The sequence below is a fragment of the Talpa occidentalis genome, unplaced genomic scaffold, assembly GCF_014898055.3.
Source record: "Talpa occidentalis isolate TD23 unplaced genomic scaffold, MPIMG_talOcc4v2.1 talOcc4.16, whole genome shotgun sequence".
NCBI classification, from domain to species: Eukaryota; Metazoa; Chordata; class Mammalia; order Eulipotyphla; family Talpidae; genus Talpa; species Talpa occidentalis.
The window spans coordinates 80,720,286-80,742,670 of NW_023601653.1; the positions used below are offsets into that span (position 1 = coordinate 80,720,286).

At 35.4% G+C, this 22,385-nt stretch overlaps 3 protein-coding genes across 3 annotated transcripts; 2 read left to right on the forward strand and 1 right to left on the reverse strand.

Annotated features, from left to right (window-relative positions):
- Positions 1-6,366: 6,366 nt before the first annotated feature.
- On the reverse strand, positions 6,367-7,311 carry LOC119248443 (olfactory receptor 6C6). Its single transcript, XM_037515399.1, has one exon. It carries the CDS (start codon positions 7,309-7,311, stop codon positions 6,367-6,369), a length of 945 nt encoding a protein of 314 aa, XP_037371296.1.
- A 5,368-nt stretch (positions 7,312-12,679) lies between these two features.
- Positions 12,680-13,618, forward strand: LOC119248444 (olfactory receptor 6C6-like). The gene has a single exon (XM_037515400.1). It carries the CDS (start codon positions 12,680-12,682, stop codon positions 13,616-13,618), a length of 939 nt encoding a protein of 312 aa, XP_037371297.1.
- Positions 13,619-21,184: 7,566 nt separating this feature from the next.
- Positions 21,185-22,123, forward strand: LOC119248445 (olfactory receptor 6C3-like). The gene has a single exon (XM_037515401.1). It carries the CDS (start codon positions 21,185-21,187, stop codon positions 22,121-22,123), a length of 939 nt encoding a protein of 312 aa, XP_037371298.1.
- The last annotated feature ends 262 nt before the right edge of the window (positions 22,124-22,385 follow it).

Genomic DNA, 22,385 nt, shown 5'->3' on the forward strand with positions numbered 1-22,385 from the left:
GTTGTTGAAACATGAATGGGATATTTTTTTTAATTTAAATTTTATTTTTATATCCCCCATACAATTACAACCCCTTTATTTTTACTCCAAGCCCTCCTTTCCCCACCCCCACCCCCCAACCCCTGTAGAGTGTCTCTTGTTCATAGTTATTTTTTGATTTTGATATTTTCTTTCTTATAGTTATTCTTTTTCCTGGTCCCTTATTTAAGTTTTCTAGATTCCCGCTATGAGTGAGACCATCCGGTATTTTTCTTTTTCTTTCTGGCTTATTTCGCTGAGCATGATCCCTTCCAGCTCCATCCATGTTGCTGCAAATTGCATGTGTTTATCTTTTTTGAATGTTGAGTAATATTCCATGGTGTATATGGACCACATCTTCTTGATCCAGTCATCTATTTTTGGGCATTTGGGTTGTTTCCAAAGCTTAGCTATTGTAAACAGTGCTGCTATAAACAGAGGGGTGCAGGTGGTCTTTGGAATTGAGGTTTCTGTGTCCTTTGGGTAAATTCCTAGGAGTGGAATTGCTGGATCATATGGAAGCTCTATGTTTAGTAGGTCCAGAAATCTCCACACAGCTCTCCATAGTGGTTGGACCAATTTGCACTCTGAATGGGAAATTTTAATACAATTTTCAACTCATGAGTTCAAGCTTGCTATGTCTTCCCTCCTTGTTTGTTTCATATTAGATTATAAGTTCTTCTTGATCTCTGCAATTTTCTTTCTTCTTGATCTCTGCACTTTTTTTTTCTTTCCTTTTCCTTCTGAGTTAATCTTCCCCACACTAGTAGTAACTGCCTTCTCAGTCCAGAAGATTGAGTCTATCTTTAATTAGAAATATATCCTCGCATAATGCTTTCATGTGCTGATACTCTAAAAAATGAACCTTACTAATATACTTAGTTTATTTCTTAATAAATGTGTGTTAATTGCTAAGCATTTTGCTTTGCTTAAACCCTGAGAGACAAATTTAAAGTCTAATAAAGTTATGTAGTGCAATTGCCACTGCAGTGGAAAAGAGAAATCTAATTATAAAGATCAAAATAAATTTCCAAGAGAAATGATCATTTATGCAGAAACTTGAAAGATAAATAAGGAAATATAAGTTCAAAGATATAACCAGAGTATAAAATATGCAAAGGAACTGAGATTCTACTAAGTAAGTTTCCCTTAGAGAGTTACAATGACGAAGAATATCTTTATAAACATTATTAGTTTTGTGTGGAAATAATTGAACCCCAAGCTTTGGTTAAAATTGTTTATATAGCTTTACAGTCCAGGTTTACAAATGATATTAATCAATGAAAAAAAAACTCATGATGTAATTTATTTGTATCTGGATTTGGAGATCTTTCCATCTATTTTTAAACTGTTTCTAAATTAAAAATGCCCAGATCTACTATGATTGTGTCAGTTTAATTAAATTCATTAGGTATACCTTATATGCAAGTGCATATAATCATTTTAAGCCAATGAATTTGGACAGATATTGACACCCACATGACAATAAGGATAGGGAACATTTGCATCATATTAAATAGCCCCCTTTGTCTCCTTCCAGTCATCCCCAACCCTCTACCCACCAATCCTCTGACCCCATTAATTCCACATGCTTACTAGTCTTTCAGTCACTATAGAATATTACCTGTTCCAAGAATATTTCCACTATAGATTATTACCTTTTCCAATATTACCTTTCCTTTTCTTATAAGAGAAATCACAAAGCAGGAAATTTACATCTTCCTTCACTGTCTCAATATAAAATTTTTGAGGTTTATGCATCCCTATTTCATGGCTTTTTGCTGATGTGACCTGGCAGAATCAGTGGTGTCCCTTTGTCATGCCTTACATCTCTCCTTATCCTCACACTTTGGTATCCTCATTCTTGGAGTAATTCCTCCCAACACTGAGTCATTTACTTAGGCCAGTGCGAAAAGTCAGTATATATCATATTTTGAAGTGCCTATTATGAGAGCTTCTATTGTCCCATAACTCCTTTGCAATAGACAGTCTGTCCAAGAGAAACTGATTGAAAGAGCATTGCTCTTCTGAGTGACTTCACTCCTTACCTCCTATTGTCCCAAGCAAAGAGAACATCAGGAATCATCCCTACAGGAGAAGTACCATTGACTATTTTGTTACTCATTTTAAGAGCCCTTCTCAATTCCAATTAACATGCGCTATTATTTTAAACACAACAAGTTCCAAGTCTCAACCCACTCTTGAAGAGGTAGGGGAAGCAAGTTTGGACACTGAACAGAATATTGAGGACATAATAGGTTAAAGTCTTATAGACAATGGTTCAAGAAATTGTGTAGGAAAATAAGAGTGACTCAGTAATTTCTGAAATGCACCCATTTAGTAGTATTAGCAGGAAAGCTGCCAGTTCTCACTTACCGAGAATTCACAAGGGATCTTGCCTCTGCTCATTAGTCTAACTACAAACGCCTCAGGAGAATAAAAGCCTTTGCTTCTCTTCCAACTTCCAAATTTTGCAAAGTTCTCTCACTGACAAAATGTGCATTAGAATCATATAGGAAATAAGACTCTGGGAAATAGCATCCTAGTTTCTCCACTGCAGCTAGAGAACAACTAAAAATGTCATATGTGAAATTGAGCTGGCAATAGACTATTCATTACAGAAACTTTGAAAATAGCTAAAAACAAGATCTCCAAAATTGCACAGTGTTTCTATCACTTACTCTGCATAGAGAGTGATGTCAGTATCCAGGCAAGTTTTACATCTTCTTGTTCATTTTACTTCCACCATTAGGACACTATTTGAAGGTCCTGGTGTTATGAATGTTAAAATCTACATAATCTACTTGTGTTATTTCAGACACCTGTGGCACCCAGGTCCAAAATTAAGCTTCTGTAGGTGACAGTATATGTGTTCCTGGTGGAGGAATGGATGAGGGAAAAGAGTGATGAAAGAAGGGAAATGAATTTTATTACTATTACAATAATTAAATGTAACCATGAATTATAGCTATTAATCTATAAAATTGTTTCTCATGAGTCTCCCCCACGGCGCAGTGAGTTGAGCGCAGCGCTGTGAAGCTGTCCGCAGCCTCTGCAGCACTGGTTCGATTCCCATCTGGCCAGGGAGAAACCCACATGGTGCAGCAGACCTCTTCTGTCGCGCCTGTTGCTCCCCTCAACAGTGTTTTCAGTCATCTGCCTGTTCTGCTCCCTGCTCTGTCTCTGATGATTTCTCTCAGGCCTCTGGCCTGTACCCCAGTTCTTGTATAAATAAATAAACCTTAAAAAAATTTACTTAAAAAAATAAATAAATAAAGTAAAGTTGTTTCTCAGGGAGTACAGACCTCTGTTACAAGATCCTCTAGGATAAATTCTTTGGACAAAGAAAATTCCAGACAACTGTGTTCATTCATTCATTCATTCATTCATTACCTCATCAAGAACTTGCAATAATTATAGAAGACATGCCAGACATGCTTCTTGAAATAAAATATTTATAGTTTCATTGATTAATGAGAAAGAGGTCCACAGAATAAAAGTGTCTTAATAAAAATATTATATTATGGGGTGGGGGCAGGTGGAAGCAAAGGGGAGAGAGGTCTCAGAAGCCTGTGGTAGAGGACTATGGGTGTGTTGGTGGTGAGTGTGTTGTGATTACATGCGTATGAAGAGGTGTGAACCTATGCCTCTGAATAATCATTCACAGTGCTGTAAGCCATAGTTATCACAATAAGAACATTAAATAAGTTAAAATAACTTTAAAAATGCCCCATATGGGGCCTCCCTTTTGGTACAGGTGGTTGAACACCGCGCTGTGATGCTGTCTGCAGCCTCTGTAGCACCGGTTCGATCCCGACCAGCCGGCGAGGGTCCCACATGTTGCTCAGACCACTCCTGTCTCACCCACTGCTCCCCTCATCAGTGTATTCCATCAGTCTGCATGTTCTGTTCCCTGCTCTGTCTCTGGTGAATCCTCTCACCCTCCCTCGTATCTGGCTTGTACCCCAGTTCTTGTATAAATAAATAAATCTTTTAAACAAATGAACTCTTGCCATTTATGGCAACAAGCTGGAGGCAATTGTGTTCAGAGAAATAAGTCAGATGGATAAAGATAAGCTACAAATGGTTTCACTCATCTGTGAAATGTAAAGAAACAAATGTAGACAAAACCCAACCTATCACAAACCCTGCAAGTCTGACTGTAGAATTGAGCCTACAAGAGGAAGAGGGTAGGGTAGAGAGCAGGGTGGAGGAGATTCACTGGACTAGGAGTGTCTGGGGTGGGGTAAGGATGGTAACACTCATCTAAAGAGGCATGAACCTGTGGGTCTGCTAAACTTAAGCAGCCTGTTCAGCTGCCATTATGGTTACCTGCAGTTCTGCATCCTATACAGTCAGAACTGCCCTTCAGAACCGGTCAATCAGCCATAGGAGCCACACTTACAAGACACCTTTCATATCGCTCAAGAGCAGAAAGCTTGATCACTCTGGGAAGGGTATGCATCAAGAGGTGTGACTGGGAATGCCCGGGGGGGGCTAGGACCGATGTATGACAAGGGACCCCAGAAGCTGATCAGTGAACGCCTTGTTGATAAGATTAGGACCATGGCCGGGGATCTGGGGTCGGGTTTCGATTACAACACTTGATCATCAAGCTGATAACATGGTCAGCAGACTCATGTCCCCCAAAGCCCTAGATGACGTTCCTAAGTTTCCCCCCCTTTTGTCCTTGTCCTCTTAATGCACGTAGGTGATGCTGTATGATTATTCTATCAATAAAAATGGCCCGGATCTTGCTCTCAAGCAACACCCTGCATCATGTAGCCTGCTCCACGACTCCCGTGTGCTTGTCAGTGTGATGTTGCCCGACGCAGCATGAACCTATACCTCTGAGTCAAATACACTGTGGAAACCAATATTATCAGCTAAAGAAATAATAAAGCTTACAACTTAAATGCACTTTCATTAAGTCTCTCTGTCAGAAGTGTTAGGCAAATAATGACACATCAAAATAATGGGCACTACTGTGGATGGATGAATGGATAATAAACATGGAATATATTGATGGTATCCCAGATATAATGACTCAACACAATAAGAGCAACTTGAAATTGTGTTTATAAGACTAACTTGGTGATTCCTAGACACAAAACCTTTCAAAAGTACTGATACATCAAATTCATTTTTTTTCTATTTTTAATTTTTTAAATTTTCTTACATTGTTGTTCATTTTGTACAGTATTTGGTTTCTCCCCTCAGGTGTAATCCCTGTAAATCCCCAACAACCACATCACCCAGGAACATCACCATGGTCCCTTGTGCTCTTCCCTCCCCTATTTTAATCCCTGTCCCCACCCCTCCCCTGCTTTAAGCCTTGGATTATAGAGCAAATTTAAATCCAAAATACTGTTCTGGCACACAGGCCCTTCATGGTTTTACATTTATCTTCTTAAAAGCACACCATGGATTAGTTGCGATATGTCTTTGAATTATTCAAAATAAGCCTTACCTTTACTGAGTGTTCACAGTTCTTCATACATCTACTGAACTATCAGGTGCGTGTTATATTTCTCCTGCTTTACATAAAAAAGCCTACATGTTCTGTGCACTGTGTATGTGGGGAAGCCTTAGTGAATGGGCAGAATATCTCAAAATCCTGCTGTAAGCACTAGATACACTAATGCTTCAAATGCATGTGGTTTTCTAACACCTTTGTCATATTGCATGTATTTATATTTCAGTCTACTTTCTATGTGTGTTTTTATTATCAGCATAATCATTACTTTCTCCTGAAATCCCTCCCAGATCTCCAAAATCACTTAGAAGTCAGGGCCTCCCTGGTGGTTCAAGGGTTTAAGACACAATGTGTGGGGCTGTCTGCAGCCACTGCAGCACAAGTTTGATCCGCAGCCAGGGAGATACACTCATGGCACAGCAGACCTCTCCTGGCTCACCTGCTGCTCCCCTCAGCAGTGCAGTTCAGTAGATCTACCTATTCTGTTCCCTACTCTGTCTCTGGTGAATCCTCTCACCCCCACACCTCTGGCCTGTACCCCAGTTCTTGTATGCATAAATAAATAAATCATTTAAAAAATCACTGAGATGTCATACAATTTGCCAATTATAAGGCTATGGTTTTAAAAACTAATACGCACTAAGGAGATGCTATTTTGAAATTGTATTGCAGATTCCAGGGAAAGCTCCGATAGCAGGGTGAAATTCTTTTCCATAGGAAGAATAAAATGTGAGGACAGAATTGAACTACAACATTCTCCTACAAATGAATCTCCTATATGACATAAGTAATGACAGAAGAGATAAAAATAAATGCATGAAACATATTTTCTATTATTTTATAATAGAAAAGCTGTGATTGGTAGCACTTTTTTACAATTGCTTTTTTGAAAACCATGACATCTTTTGTAACATATCCCTAAAGACTTCCTTTACCTGCTGGTTCCTTAGGGTGTAAATAAAGGGATTTAGTAAAGGGGCAATGGAGGTATATAGCAAAGCCACATCTTTGGATAGAGTCACTCTTTCCTTTGCAGTTGGCTTAATGTACATAAATATACAGCTGCCATAAGTCATGGAGACAACAATCATGTGGGAAGAACAGGTGGAAAAAGCTTTGGTTCTTTGCTGTGCAGAAGGGAATTTCAGAATGGTTCTAATGATACAGGTGTAAGAGAGAATCACTAACACCAATGTGACCGCAAGTGTCACCACAGCTAAGATTAAAGACATCAATTCTAGGTCATGCGTATCAGTGCAGGATATCTGCAGGATAGGAGAAGTTTCACACATGAAGTGATCAATTACTTTGGAAGCACAGAACTCCAACTTGAGTCCCATGGCCAAAGGAGGGAAGATGATTAGAAACCCCGTCACCCAGGAGCTAATAACCAGCTGATAGCACACTCTGTTGTTCATAATGATTGGGTAGTGCAGGGGTTTGCAGATGGCAACATAGCGGTCGTAGGACATGGCCGTCAGAAGGTAGAACTCTGTGACTCCCAGTAAAAGAATAAAAAATATTTGAGCTACACAGTTATTGTATGAAATTGTTTTGTCTTTAGTCACAATGGTTACCAGGAATCTGGGAATACATACTGTTGTGAATAGAATTTCCAAAAATGAGAAATTACGGAGGAAAAAATACATTGGTGTCTTGAGGCGAGGATCCAGCAGGGTAAGTAGGATGATGATTAGGTTTCCCATCAGGCTCAGTGTGTAATTAAGAAATAAAAATAGGAAAGTCACAACTTGCAATTGTGGGTCATCTGTCAATCCGAGAAGAATGAACTCTATTTCTACTGACTGGTTCTTCATTTCTCTTTTGTGAGCTTTAGCAGATCTATATAAGAAGAACAAAAATTGAACACATAATTAAAAAGAACATGAATTAACCTAGATATTAACCTGTAAACATTAGTCTTATATAAAAATATGTATAAACTTAAATATACACAAATTAGCTTAAATACATCTATATAAACTAAATATGTAGTAAATATATATGCTAGTGTATATATTTATTTCACTTAAAGCAGATTTGGCGACTGCAGCAGGACTAAATCTGTTACAGGGCAGGGAGAGGTGCACCCAAGAACCCCCGAACCTGCCCGCTCTAAATAGGTTCTGCCATCTACTTCATCAAGACAAAACATATAAGACCTTTAAAGGAAAGGAACTTTAATACAATTAGTGTGCAATACAGAAAAGACAGAAAATGCAGTTTTTAAATAAAGCACCCAAAATTACCCATCCGCTCGTGGGTAAATGTCCAGCCAAACAGTATTGGCCCAAAGCAAAGCCTGCTACACGTCTAAAGAACCTTCCGGTGGGGTCCCACAGAAAAGGGTCTTAAGCAGTCAAACAAGTCTGGGAGGAAAAGAGCAAAATCAAAACTGAGATAAAAGCTGCCGTTGTTGGGCCTCCCCGGTGGCACAGCAGGTTGAGTGCCATGCTGTGAAGCTGTCCACAGCCTCTACAGTGCCGGTTCAATTCCCTGCCAACCAGGGAGATACCCACATGTTGCGGCAGACCTCTCCTGCCTTGCCTGCTGCTCCCCTCAGCAGTGTCTTGGGTCTGTCTGCCTGTTCTGCTCCCCCTCTGTCTCTGGTGAATTCTCTCACCCTCCCGCACCTCTGGCCTGTACCCCAGTTCTTGTGTAAATAAACAAATCTTAAAAAAAAAAAAACAACTTAAAAAAAAGCTGCCATTGTTAACCTCCCCATGCGTTTCTCACCCACATTTGTTTCAACCAGTCCAGAGCCAAGAAGCAAGAACAGTTTCTTTACATGTCACTCTGCTCCTTGTGCCTCCTCCAGGTCACCTTCTGGCTCTCCATCCTGCTTCCTCCCACTCCAGTCTCCTCTCCTGCTGCTTCTTTCAGCTCAGCTCCACCCTCCCTTAGTTGGGGCAGGGAATCTGGAACCTCCCCTTTTTTGTGGGGGTTACTCTGTTACATATCTACTGTTCCCCTATGCGTGCATGGTGAATATGTATTTTAACATAATGACTATAATTTTACTCTTTTCTCAGACAGATTATATTATCTAATCTAGATAAAAAGATTTTGGTGGGAAGAGGCAATGTACACACACCATATTTCTGTAAAGAATGCCCACTTTCCCTCAAATTCATACTTACTTTGAAGTCTTGAACTCAGATAGCTTTATTGGACATCCCCCTTCTATTCCAGATAAGTTATATTTTGTGAAATTTTGTTGTTATGGTTGTTGTCATTCAAAATTTCAAATAGGTAGTTATTCTTTAAAAAAAAAAAAAAAAGCAGCAACTGAAAATAACTCAGAACATCATCAGATGAAAGATAGGCCACTGTTCCAAGAAAGAGAGTCCACATTACCATGCACACACTTATAAAATGTGGCATTTTTATCATTCTTTACTTACTACAGACTCAAGTGATATATTGAAACAATACAGAAAATAAAGCCTTTTCTCTGGGGATCAGTGTTCCAAAAGGAGTAATTATTACAAATTATAATGGCAACCTACCTGAAATAAAAGAAGAGATGGAAGTATCCCAGAGGAGTATCACAAAAGTTTTAGAATTATCAATGAAATATTGAACAAGTTCATCAGTGGTTTGCTGTCCTGGGACAACACTGGAAAAATCCCCAGATGGTTTACACCAACACAAGATTGCCATGCTTCCAATAATCAACAGAAGAAATTACAGGCTTTATTATAAATAATTTTATACTTTGGCACCAAGGGGTGTATATATTATTTATAATAATAGTTTATTATTGGACTAAAAATAATATGACGTTTGAGATGAAATTTTGATAAAAACAATTCTGATCCTCAAGCCTGGAGACATTTTACTGTCCATCAGCTGGTGAGTGGTTTAACATATTGTGGCAATGCACAAAATGGAAAACATTAATGACACATCAAAAACACGAATCTCAGAAGTGGCATGCTAAATGAAAGCTCCAGATATAATATTCTATGACTCTTTTCCTATAGTTCTGGAAAACACTAAATTATAGGGACAAAAATGTGATCAGTGGTTTAGAGGCTGAGGATAAGCAGGTGTCACTGACTACAGATGTATTTTAAGGGAACTTTTTGGGAGGATGGAAACATTTTTTGTCTTGATTGTAGTGATGGTAGCATAAATATAAATTCAGGAAAAGCTCAGAAATTTTCACCTGTGCCAATGGAGAGTGGACAGTTCTACCAACACCTTGATTTTGTCCCTGTGGAACTGATTTTAGACTTCTGGCCACCAGAACTGTGAAAGAATAATTTTGCATGGTTTTGAGTTATCCATTTTGCCATAACTTTTTACAGTATCCACAGAAAGTTAATACATTATCCAATAAAAGATATATCAATATATACATATTTATTGTATTAATGATAAAGCAAATCGAACTTTCAGAACATAAGTCATTTCCTAAAATATGTCTTTAAAAAATTTGTATGTAGGTCAGATGTCTCAAAAAAAGTTTCCTGGTACAAAAAAGCCTGAAAGTTCTTAAATAAAATTTAAAAGAAAATGAAAATAAGAATGTCTGAGCTGGTGGAAATGTAAGTGAATTCTGCAATATCTAGACAGTGAGTTAATGAATCCTGAAATAGGTCATCACAGGTAAGAGATGGGAAAGTGTTGGACCAGGTAATGGACTTCACTACACCTTATAAAGTGAGGTAATGAAGCAAAGTGTGGGTTCCATATGTAGGGATGAGTAATATATTACTTCTTGACCCATTCATCTGTTTCCCAGCATTTAGGCTGTTTCCGTATCTTCGCTGCAATGGCCATGGTAGTGCAAGTTTGCCAAGGGGACACTTTTGAAGGGACCTACATTAAGCATCAAATAATAAGCATCATTTGATAATTAAGCATCAAAATGAATAATGATAATAATGAATAAAATCAGAAACCATAAATTCGTAATAATATAACTAATCTATAAATCGGAAGATTTCCAGCATTAATATTTGAAGTGTTTATACAAAATAATTGTTAATTTCAATGATAAAACAATATCTTTATGGTGGATAACCCTATAAATAGCCAAACAGCCCTATCAATCAAATTTTAAAAAGCATCATCAATTAAAAAAAATAAAAAGTATACCTAATAGTATCCAATGAGAAAACACATTTTGATGACAATCATTCTTGCCAAAGGTTAATAATTGAATATAATCAGACATCAAAATCATTTAACAATTGAAGATCATAATATAAAATTTCTGAAAAAAATTCCCATCAACATTCCTGAAAGTTAAGGAGAGACTAGGGAACTATTTCAAATAAAGGAAGCTAAAATATATGAAAATTAAATTAAACATATAATTCTAAATTATGTTATTTTATAAAGGACTTTTTTAGTCAACTGGTGAAATTTGATTAGGATTGGAGAATTAGATGTAAATAATATAAATGTTAATACCCAATGATGGTTGTATTGAGTTTATCTAGTAGAATATCCCCTTTTTGTTATCAATACCTTTACTATATTGAGGAGCAGATGGAACATCAAATGGTTCAGGAATAAAAGACCCTCGTATATGTATCTTTGTGTTTTATATTGCTTCAAAGCAGAAATAAATAAGTAACCATTCCAGTACTGCTTTCCCCAGTTTGGGGGCGCGGTAGGGGTTGCAATCAAGCTAATGGAATCCTAATATATTTTCTAAATGGAATCAATTTTCCTGTTTGGAGTAAACACTCTTACCAGTAGAATTGGTCATATTATTCCAGGACAGTAGACTATCTGAAATTCTTAGTGTCATTAAGCAGATCATTTAAATCATTACTGTTCTCTTTCAGGAGACTTTTGTTTATTTGCTCTCTCCTTTCCCCTCTTAATCTGTAAATCCTTACCCAGTCTCTAGAGGGCATTTTTTTCCTCTGCTCTTTTTATTTCAATGAATTCCCTTGTGTCTCTTAGCAAAATGATAAAACTGTGGCTTTCGTCAGTACACAACTGGAAGCAATGATTTGTTACACGTTTTGGGTTCCTTTAGCTGAGACTTTTCTTAAATCATCTTTTCAGATAATTCATTTAGAATTGTTATGAAGATATTTTTCTCCATCTAACTATATGAAGAAAACAAACAGAAAATGAATTTTATCTGGTATGGAAAAGTGATTAGATTCTCATTGAATTATCTGTCATATCTGAATCCTGTGATTTTAGTGAGCATGAGTAACAGTGGAAGATATTAGCAGATGCATATAATTTCCACATTGCATATTTCTTTTGAATCTTTCTTCAGAAATACATTGGAATTAAACTTTCTATTGAAGTAATTGATTATATTATGAAACGGAATATTAAATCATTCATGTTTGACTTTTGTTTCTGTCATATTCACAATGGGGGGAAACAATATCAATGAATTCTGGATATGGTAAGTCACTTATATGAAGTAAATATGTAGATCATAAATGAATGAATGGATTAAATGAATGGATGAGATAAAAAATGAAAGTAACTCTGCAAGTACAAATCAGGAAATACACTTTTTAATTGTTACAAATTTTCTGTTTTTACTTAGATATTCAATACTTCCTGATTAAATGAATTGCTTCTGAGAAGACTAATGCATTTGAAACAAGAAAAATAATAATTAAATGAAATAAGGGGACAATGAAGAAGTATTGCATTGGGTAAGATAATTAATGGAATAGAGTATTTCAATTATAAAGTATATAATTTATCTCCATATGCTTCATATATTTAAAAAATATTTTGAACAACCAAGATTTTTTTTATCAACATTGCACATTTAAGCTGGTATAATTGTCTAGATGATTTAAGAACTTTTAATTTGATTTTGGAAATATACATAGAAAAACACTTCAAGGAAGACTTATGTTCCCTTTGTTTAAATGTTTAGGATTTAAACAGCTCATTTGGAAATGATCAAGTAAAATTCAAATTATCTTTCAGGTTGAAATGGGGAATAGAAAAAAACGTACTGTTGTAAATTTAACTGTGACTGAAATGGGAACAATTAGAGATGCTTAGACTGATGTAGGCTATAATTTTAGGTGTTATTTGTTTTGTCAGATTGGACACCCTTTAAAACATGCTCACATTTCAGAATATGTTTTTCCCATGTGTGTATTTTTTTTAAATTTTTGTTTGTTATTTTCACTTATAGAGTTGGTTTCCTCTGTCTATTTAATCGAACTCAAATCTGAAATGAAGAATCAGTCGAAAGAGATAGAATTTATTCTCCTGGGACTGACTGATGACCCACAATTGCAAATTGTCATTTTTACATTTCTTTTCCTAAACTATATGTTAAGTGTCATGGGGAACTTAACCATCATCCTTCTTACCTTGCTGGATCTCCGCCTCAAGACGCCAATGTATTTTTTTCTCAGAAATTTTTCCTTCTTGGAAGTTTCGTTGACCACAGTCTGTATTCCCAGATTTCTGATAACCATCGTGACTAAAAACAAAATCATTTCCTATAATGGTTGTGCATCTCAGCTGTTCTTTTTCCTCTTATTAGGAGTTACTGAGTTTTACCTACTGGCAGCCATGTCTTTTGACCGTTATGTAGCCATCTGCAAACCCTTGCACTACCCGACCATCATGAGCAGCAGGGTGTGCTACCAACTCGTCCTGAGCTCATGGACAGCTGGCTTTTTGATAACCTTTCCCCCGTTGGTCATGGGCCTGAAACTGGAATTCTGTGCTTCCAAAGTAATCGATCATTTCATATGTGACACTTCCCCTGTGCTGCAGATTTCTTGCACAGACACTCATTTCCTAGAATTAATTTCATTTGTCGCGGCTGTGGTAACACTGGTGCTCACATTGCTGTTAGTGATTCTTTCCTATGTATATATCATCAAGACTATTCTAAAAATTCCCTCCTCTCAGAAAAGAACAAAGGCATTTTCTACTTGTTCTTCACATATGATTGTAGTCTCCCTTACTTACGGGAGCTGTATCTTCATTTACATGAAGCCATCAGCCAAGGAAAGGGTGACTTTATCCAAAGGTGTAGCTGTTATCTATACCTCGGTTGCCCCATTATTAAACCCTTTCATTTACACTTTAAGGAACCAGCAAGTGAAACAAGCCTTCAAGGATATAATGCAAAAGGTTTTTATGTTTTCCAAAAAATGAGAAAAAAATATTTTATAATCTTTGGAGAATAAAAGCAAACAAATTTTTTACTCATTTAAAAGTTTACTTAGTCTGTCTTCAATTAGCCTCATTGTGTGTGTGTGTGTGTGTGTGTGTGTGTGTTGTTTTAGTTGTATTTTATTTTGATGTAATTGGTTTAGGACACTGTGTATGATTTGGGAGGTGTAGGTTCATAATGCTTCACCACTAAATCAACAATAATCCTCCATCAGGGAGGAAGAAGCACAGGGGACAGTGGTGATGGTGCATGGGTGCATTGGTGAAGGAAATTCTGTGGGGGCTACACCTGAGGGGGGGTGGTGAAAGCAAACATTGTTTAAAAATGAATAATGATATAAAAAATAAAAAGAAAATTAAAATAATAAAAGTCTCCATACAACAACAACAAAACAATAATCCTCCATCATAGCCCGTTGGATTCCCTACCCTTAAATCGGTCTTTTCCACCTGCCTGTCTATTAATCTCAATTATGCAGTCAGATTCTAGGGTTTGTTTTGTTTTATTTTTGCCTATTCCTTTGTCTTGTTACTCTTTGTTCCACATATGAAAGAAATTGTCCAGTATTTTTCTCCTTCTGACTTTGTTTAGCACATGTATCTACAAAATCACAAGTGTTATTAATGTATGTTGAAATTGGGACTTTCATACATTTGCTAGTGAGATATAAAATGGTTATTGGTAAAATAGTTTGGCAGTTCCTCAAAAAGTTTAATATGGACATACCATATCAGAAATACTTCTCCTAAGTATTAAAAACATATTAACACAGAAATGTGGCCACCTGTATAACAATGTACATAGAAACATATGCATAAGAGTGAAAAAGTAGAACCAACACAAATATCTTCCAGATTGTGAATGAATAAATAAAATGTAGTATATCCTTACAATGGATATTATTTGGCCATAGAAAAGAATGAAGTTACAACAATACATTCTACAGCATGGATGGACCGTGACAACATATTGTACCAGTGAAGAAATTCAGACACAAAAATCCACATATTGTGTGAATCCATTTATGTGAAATGTTCTGAATAGTCAAGTCCACAGAAACAGAAAACAGATTAGTGGTTCTCTAGGTCTGGGGAGAGAGGAGATAAGGGAATGGACTTTAATGAGTTCTGGATTTCTTCTTGGAATGATGAAAAGTTCTAGAATTATATAATGATGATGGCTTTGCATAGCATTGTGGCTATACTGAATACTATTTTAAGTGAGTGGAAAAGTGAATTTCATTTTACATGATTCTTATCTGAATTAAAAAAACAGTACTGCCAAAGGGAAAGATGTTTTTTCTCTTCATGTCTTCAGGGAATTGTTCTTTACCATATATTTACCATGAAAATATCTCAGGATACATAAGAGAAAAAGTGGGATATGAATGAATCTGTTAGATTTTTCTTGCCTTGCTTTGATCAGGGACATTTTTCAGCTTTAATGTGTGTCATTTGTTCAGTACATTCTGCAATACTCGTATCATTCTCTCTTTTTTGATAGGAACCACTGATCATTAAAACACTTATTCTTTTCCTCACGAAGCATTACTGTGGGTAAGACATGGAATATCAGCTGTTTCCTTGCTAAATACAAGGGGAGAAAAAAACTAACCTTGATTAACTTTTGAGAATTGTAATCATCAAAGTAAAATTATAGGATGTTAAATACATTGGACAGTACAGTGAACTTAAGAGAACTATGTGTGAAATCACCCTGAATTTATCAATTCAAAACCCTTGTAATTCTGAAAACAATTCTTTAAACTTTCTGTGTCTCCTTTTCTTCATCTGTGCAATGGAAATAAGTGATAAAATATAATTGCAGCATTCACAACGCTCTGGCATATTGTGAGTGGTTACTACATGGGAGAAGTTATGTTGCAATTTATCTCTCTTGAAATCAATGTAGTTCTTAAAATGTCCTTGAGGACTGTGAAAATAATTTTTATATTACTATTCTCAATTTCTTCTCTGTGATGCAATCATTCCCTATAATAATTGCATGTATGAAAACACTACTGCAAAGCTTTCTTGTTGAAAATAGCATTCAGAAGAGATTGTTTTTAGCTGGAATATAATTTTCCATGTTTTCACTCTGGGAAATACTTATTCTTCTTCTAAACCTGCTATGACACTTTCATACAGTAGCAAAATCTTTCCCCTTCATTTTTCTCAATTTATATATTTATAATATATATATATATATATATATATATATATAAATCAAATTCCAGAGCATCCCTAGTGGACTGTGGGTTAAGTCTCAGCACTATCATCGCTATAGCTTGAGTTCAATCCCAGCCAGGAAGGTGACCCACATGGCGCAGCAGACCTCTTCTGTCTCATGGCTGCTCCCCTCAGCAGCGTATTTCAGTAGATCTGCCTGTTCTGCTCCCCACTCTGGTGAATCCTCTCACTCTCCCCCCACCTTTGGCCTACACTCCAGTTATTCTGCACATAAAAAGGTCAAATTCTAATTATTTTTATTCTATAAAACTAGTCAATAAAATTATTGAAGTTCTGGATTGTATTGTCTTTGTGTGTTACTTCATTGTACACCTGGGCAAACAGCAGGTATAGCTATTCATTGTAATTGTAATTAAGTGCAGTTTATTATCAAATTAAGTAATAAAAACATTGGTGTGACACTATATTCTTTTCAAACCTATCACCACTAACAGCAACAAAAGCCGTTAGCATTATCTGATGTCCATTCATCTAGTGCAAACATGCTTGTTCGTGTGTTTTTATGTATTGACTGAATATTTGTCCATCAGAATATCCCCCCTTCTAAGTTTGATCTAACACTTCCTCTTTATGTAATTCCTAGTGCATTATAAATCAAGGGACATACCTAGTACTGCCATGATTGTCGCTGGTTTTCATGTGGGCTGAGTCCATATCCCCTAGTTAGATAATTTTGCAATTCTTTTACCAATGTTGCCATTAATTTTTTCTTTAGGTGTTTTGTTACTTCACCAGGTACTGAAAAAAAGTCAGTTTTTTCCATTTTATCTTTTATTTTCTTTATATTAGAATTATTCTATAATTAGAACTTCCATCATTTATTTCACTACTTTGAAAGTGTTTGTATAAGAAACAATAAATGTTTCTTTGGATTGGTCTACTTTCAGAGGTATCCTAGTAATCACAAATGTTTATAGTAGGCTCTTTTATTTCATGAATTTGTGGATTTCCAGTCATGGATATTTCAGTCATGACAAACTATGGCTTATCAGCTAAATTGGGCATGCTACCTGTTTTAATTAAAAAAATAAGAAAAAAGAACATGTTTTACGGAACACAGTCACACCTATTTGTTACCTGTTCTCCAAGTATTGCTGCTTTCATGTTATAGGAGCAGAACTGATCAGTTGCAACAAAGATCTGCAAATCCAGTATACTCTCCCACCATTTATTACAAAGGTTTTCTGACCACTGAATTTGATGTGTTTTAAGTCACTAGTGTCTTTATATGTTTGATGTTTTCAGATTATCTCTTATTAGACAAGAGGGATTAACTCCAGTTCTACTTATGAAACAATCAATCCCTTTAAATTTTGATTATTTTCTTGCTTTCTGTTACCTTTAAACCCATCCTGAACACTTCCTGCCCTGCCCCTGAATGAGTAATTTCTCCCAAACACTTTGGTTTATTTTAATGACAACTGGATTGAAAGTTTCTCTTTTGGGCACTGGAGATGCATTACTACTAGGCTGACATCAACTACAGTTTTATCTGCAGACAGAACTATAGAATATTGATTTCTTTTTTTTTTAATCGCAAATTTATATTCTTCTAACTTCTGTGAATACAGGATTTTTTACTTTATGTTTAGTTTTTAAATTTGATTCTTACATTTCTTTTACATTGTGTCACATATATTGATGTTTGAAATTATTTTCTAAGTACCTTCTATGATAAATGACAGCTTGAAACTAGCAATATCAATATTTATATTTAAAATACACTGGCAATGCAGCAGAGTTCCAGCCCTGCAGTCCAACCTACACTTTTGTATGGGCAGTCTTTTAACTTTTAACACTTATAATATACGTGGGATGATGCTTCATTATCATTTTAATTTGTATTAATCTAATGACAAATAATGTTGTTTCTCATAACTTACATAGTAAGTTCATATTTTCTGGTAAAGTGTTTGTTCAAGTTTTTCACTGAATTTTTCCTATTTTTGAGATTTGAAATTTCTTTTTATATAGACACAAGTTCTTTATTAGATATATGATTTGCAAATGTTTATCCCACTTTGTAAATTTTATGGTATTATTTTTTATTGAAATCACTTTGGTTTACAACACTGTATATAATACTGAGGTACAAGTTCACACCTCTTCAGATGTATCTTAGATCTTTATACCAATAACCAAGAAACTCATAGAAGTATCAAACACAAACTAATATTAACATAATTTTAAACTAGCTATGAAAGGATGTCCTAAGAATAGGTCCCGAAGAATTCCTGATAGACTATACAATCTTTTTCTAGTTGAACAACACCATCAAAAGTTAAAAACTCAAAGTAGATTCTGAAAATATGGTGCAACAGAAAAACCAGGAGTTTATATCCATAATACAGAAATATTTCCTAAAAATAAATAAGATGAAATAAATCAATGAAAAGTGAACGCAAGTTATTAGCAGGAAATTCTTGGATGAGAAATACAAATATCAGAAAGTTCAATCTCTATTAATTTGAGAATATTAAATTTATAAGAAAATACAACATTTATATGTCTCTTCTAGTATTTAGTACACAACTGTAAGAAAAGAATGAGTCCCATCTAGATAATTTGACAAGTATTCAGATCCATTAGATATCTTTAACTGATAGATCAAAAAAATGTTGCAGAAAATTTTGTGCACGATTGAGTATGTGCATGTGATGTCAAATGAAGATGTAGAAAAAAAAAGTGTCTGGTAGCACATACTATACATATTTAAAGTATGCTTAAAGATGAGGACACACAGAGGATTATTTGAAAACATATTTTATATTTGATTCTCATAACATTAGGCATATATTACTCTTGAAATATGAAAAATGAAAAAATGAAGTTTCAAGTGTTCTCTAATTTCTTAAAGATATTAAAATGCTTTCTCTGTTCATTCTGTTTTGTACTGGTGGAGATGTGTCAATGACTAAAGCATGGGCAGTGCCCTCAAGGACGGGTCCACTGTGGGATGACTCAGGCCTGGGTTTAACCATCCCTAAAGGAATTGAGAATAATGATCTCCTGAGTGTAGGCCAAGTGCCATTAGGAAAATGAAGTGTAGCCAAAAGGAAATTAGGCTGATTGTATAAGTTGGTCCATTTTTTGCCTTTATCTCGCTATTTTACTTAGCTTTCAGGAAAGGTTTATGGCATAACACCACTCCATCTCTGAGCTTGTCTCTCCTTTCTCCCTTCCTTTCTTCACTCTGGTCCCTCAGGTGTTTTAAAAAGTGACCAGAGATGGTGAAATTGCTTTTTTCTTTAGATAATGTTCACTCTTCCTTTATCCAGGGAGCTTTCAAATGCTTTACCTTCCAGACATTAAGCACTAACCAGTAAGCAGTAATCTGTAGGAATTGACTTGAAGTCTCAGGATTACAATTGTAGCTTCTGGAAGCTCAGGTCAGAACAATGTTTATGTTTAAATGAAAAGATGAAAGATATAAAGATAAATTTATTTGACTTACAGTAAAAGCTGTAGAACATTTGCATACCAAAAAGCCCATATTTTCTCCATGTGAGTTTTTTATGTAATAGACAAAAGGCAAAATAATAAATAATGGCTAAAACCTCTCCTAAAGTATAACATGAACACATGGCAACTCAGATGTAAGTAAATTAAGGAAAACCTGGATTATATTTCTGACTGGAATCATTAGGTGAATCGGAAAGTAAGTATTTATTTACACTTATTTGTCACTAATTTTATATTTGTCTTTGTTCCATTCAGAAGTTCTTTTTGTTGGAATAAAATTGTGGGTACCCCCAGATTATTGCTTTAATAAATTTTCTATTACTAATTTTATATTTTAACATTTCAGTCGCTGTTCAAAACGTAGTAACTGTATGCATTTTATTCTGCTAATTTTACTGATAAGTTATAAAAAAAAAAAAGTGCCCATTCCTAAAAGTAGAGAATGCTGGATTGTCAGGGAAAAAAATTAAAAGAAAAGTGATATAATACAGGTTTTAATGCTTACTACTTACTAATATTTCCAGTTTTTGCTATAGAAAGAAAATAAAACAAGAAGAATTTAAAATCTGTATCACAGAAAAAAATGCTGGTTACTAAGAATAAAAAGAGAACAAGACAGATAAAGTCATACTATTACATTTCAGCAATTTGAAATTTCTTTAAAATAAATCGTAAAGAGATTTTCATTTATTCTAATTGTTTAGTCTTTTAGAAAGAAGGCAGTGAGATTTTTGTCATCAAAACCTCCCTATAAGTTGCTTATTATTTTCAGGCAAATTTAAGATTAAAAAAGCAAAGTGAATATAGTTTTTATTTTTAAAGCCAATTGTTAATTTAAATAAGAAACACAAAAATAATAAAAACAAAATATTTATTGTAGATCTACATTGGTTTACTTCTACTTATGTGAGTATTCATATCTCTGGATTCTTCTTTCTTTCCCATAAATCAAGATTTTTACACTTATTTGTAACCAGGGGACTTCTACTCTTATGTTTCTGTGATTGCAAACACATTTTTTTTAAGATTTATTTATTTATACAAGAACTGGGGAACAGGTCAGAGGCATGGGGCGGGGGGTGAGAGAATTCACCAGAGAGAGCTGGGAGCAGAACAGGCAGAAGAACAGAAGACACTGCTGAGGGGAGCAGCAGGTGAGGCATGAGAGGTCTGCCGCGCCATGTGGGTAGCTCCCCTGGCTGGGAATTGAACCCGTGCGGCAGAGGCTGCCCACAGCTTCACAGAACAGCTCACATCCTGCTGTGCAACTGGGGAGGCCCTGCAAACACATTTTTGTGGGTCATATTTAAAATTATACATAATTAATAAAAATGATCATATTTATTCAGCTCAGGAAATGTAATGTGGTCATCAGTTTCCACTAGGGTCTAAGATAATAAAGTTTGTAAATAACATCAGACATCAGAATTAAATCAGTATTATATATATTTCAGTTCTAAAAGCATACAAACTTGGAAAATGGAAAACACATCTAAATTACAGACATAACAAGTATCATTGTAGAAAAATATTTAAAGGATGTACTGCAGATATAGAATATTTTGTTGTATGTAGAGATGTTATGTAAAGTCACTAATGATAGGACTTTTAACTGATCTGTAAATACAAGTTTCCTTTTCAACAGAGGATATATACAATTTTTCTGCTTAAGTAGATACTGTCAAACTGCTTATAGGTTAAAAAAGTCCATTGCTTCATTTTATTAGCACTATTAATACCAATATCTAAATATTCAACTTCTATACAATTTACTTATTTTTTCCCTTTGTTTTGTTTTTCACCAATAGATTTTGCTTAAAGAAAGTAAAAATCAATATGAGAAACCATACCATAGTTACAGAGTTTGTACTCTTGGGCATAACAGACAACCCAGAGCATCAAGCTGTCATGTTTGCCTTTTTATTCCTGGCTTATGTATTAAGTATCACTGGTAACCTAACCATCATCATCCTAACCTCAGTAGACAATCATCTAAAGACACCTATGTATTTCTTTCTCCAGAATTTCTCCTTCTTAGAAATTTCATTCACCAGTGTTTCTATCCCCAGATTTTTGGCATCAATCATTACTAAAGTCAAGACCATTTCTTACAATAATTGTTTAGCTCAATTATTTTTCTTTATCTTCATGGGTGTGACTGAATTTTTTCTTCTCACTGCCATGTCTTATGATCGTTACGTGGCCATCTGCAAGCCTCTTCATTACACCACCATCATGAACAAGAAAATCTGTATTCTGCTTGTCTGTAGTTCCTGGGTAGCAGGATTTCTTACCATTTTCCCACCTCTCATGCTTATCGTCCAGTTAGATTTCTGTGCTGCCAATGTCATTGACCACTTCTCTTGTGACTATTTCCCCATTTTACAGCTCTCCTGCTCAGACACATGGCTTTTAGAGACGATTGGTTTTTACTTTGCTTTTGTTACTCTGCTCTTCACACTGGCATTAGTGATTCTGTCCTACATTTTCATCATTAGCACCATTTTGAGATTCCCATCTGCCAATCAGAGGAAAAAGGCCTTCTCCACATGTTCTTCTCACATGATTGTCATTTCCATCTCTTATGGAAGCTGCATATTCATGTACGTCAAGCCGTCAGCCAACGAGCGAGCATCATTAACCAAAGGGATAGCCCTCCTCAACACTTCCATTGCCCCCATGTTGAACCCATTTATTTATACCTTGAGGAACCAGCAGGTAAAGCAAGCTTTCAAAAACCTTGTTCATAAACTAGTGTTTTCCAGAAGCCAATAAAAGTTATTATGAACAAATGTCATCTTGGAAGATTCAATAAAAGAAAAATGAAATTTTACCTTTTATAACATCCTTCTGTATCTATCTCACAGATACCTGAGCTCAGTGGTAAAACTTTGCTTTTCACCCAGAAGTGACAATGTTGTGTCTTTCCTTCAAATTATCTGAGGCTCCATGTAATCATTGTTTATTATTCTAAATGAAAAAGAAATAGTGATGATAGAACATGAATCATTTGTTGATTATGCTGAATAATAACTGT

Bases quoted from the DNA above. Each gene is read 5' to 3' on its own strand.
- LOC119248443 (XM_037515399.1), bottom strand. From the start codon at position 7,311: ATGAAGAACCAGTCAGTAGAAATAGAGTTCATTCTTCTCGGATTGACA.
- LOC119248444 (XM_037515400.1), top strand. From the start codon at position 12,680: ATGAAGAATCAGTCGAAAGAGATAGAATTTATTCTCCTGGGACTGACT.
- LOC119248445 (XM_037515401.1), top strand. From the start codon at position 21,185: ATGAGAAACCATACCATAGTTACAGAGTTTGTACTCTTGGGCATAACA.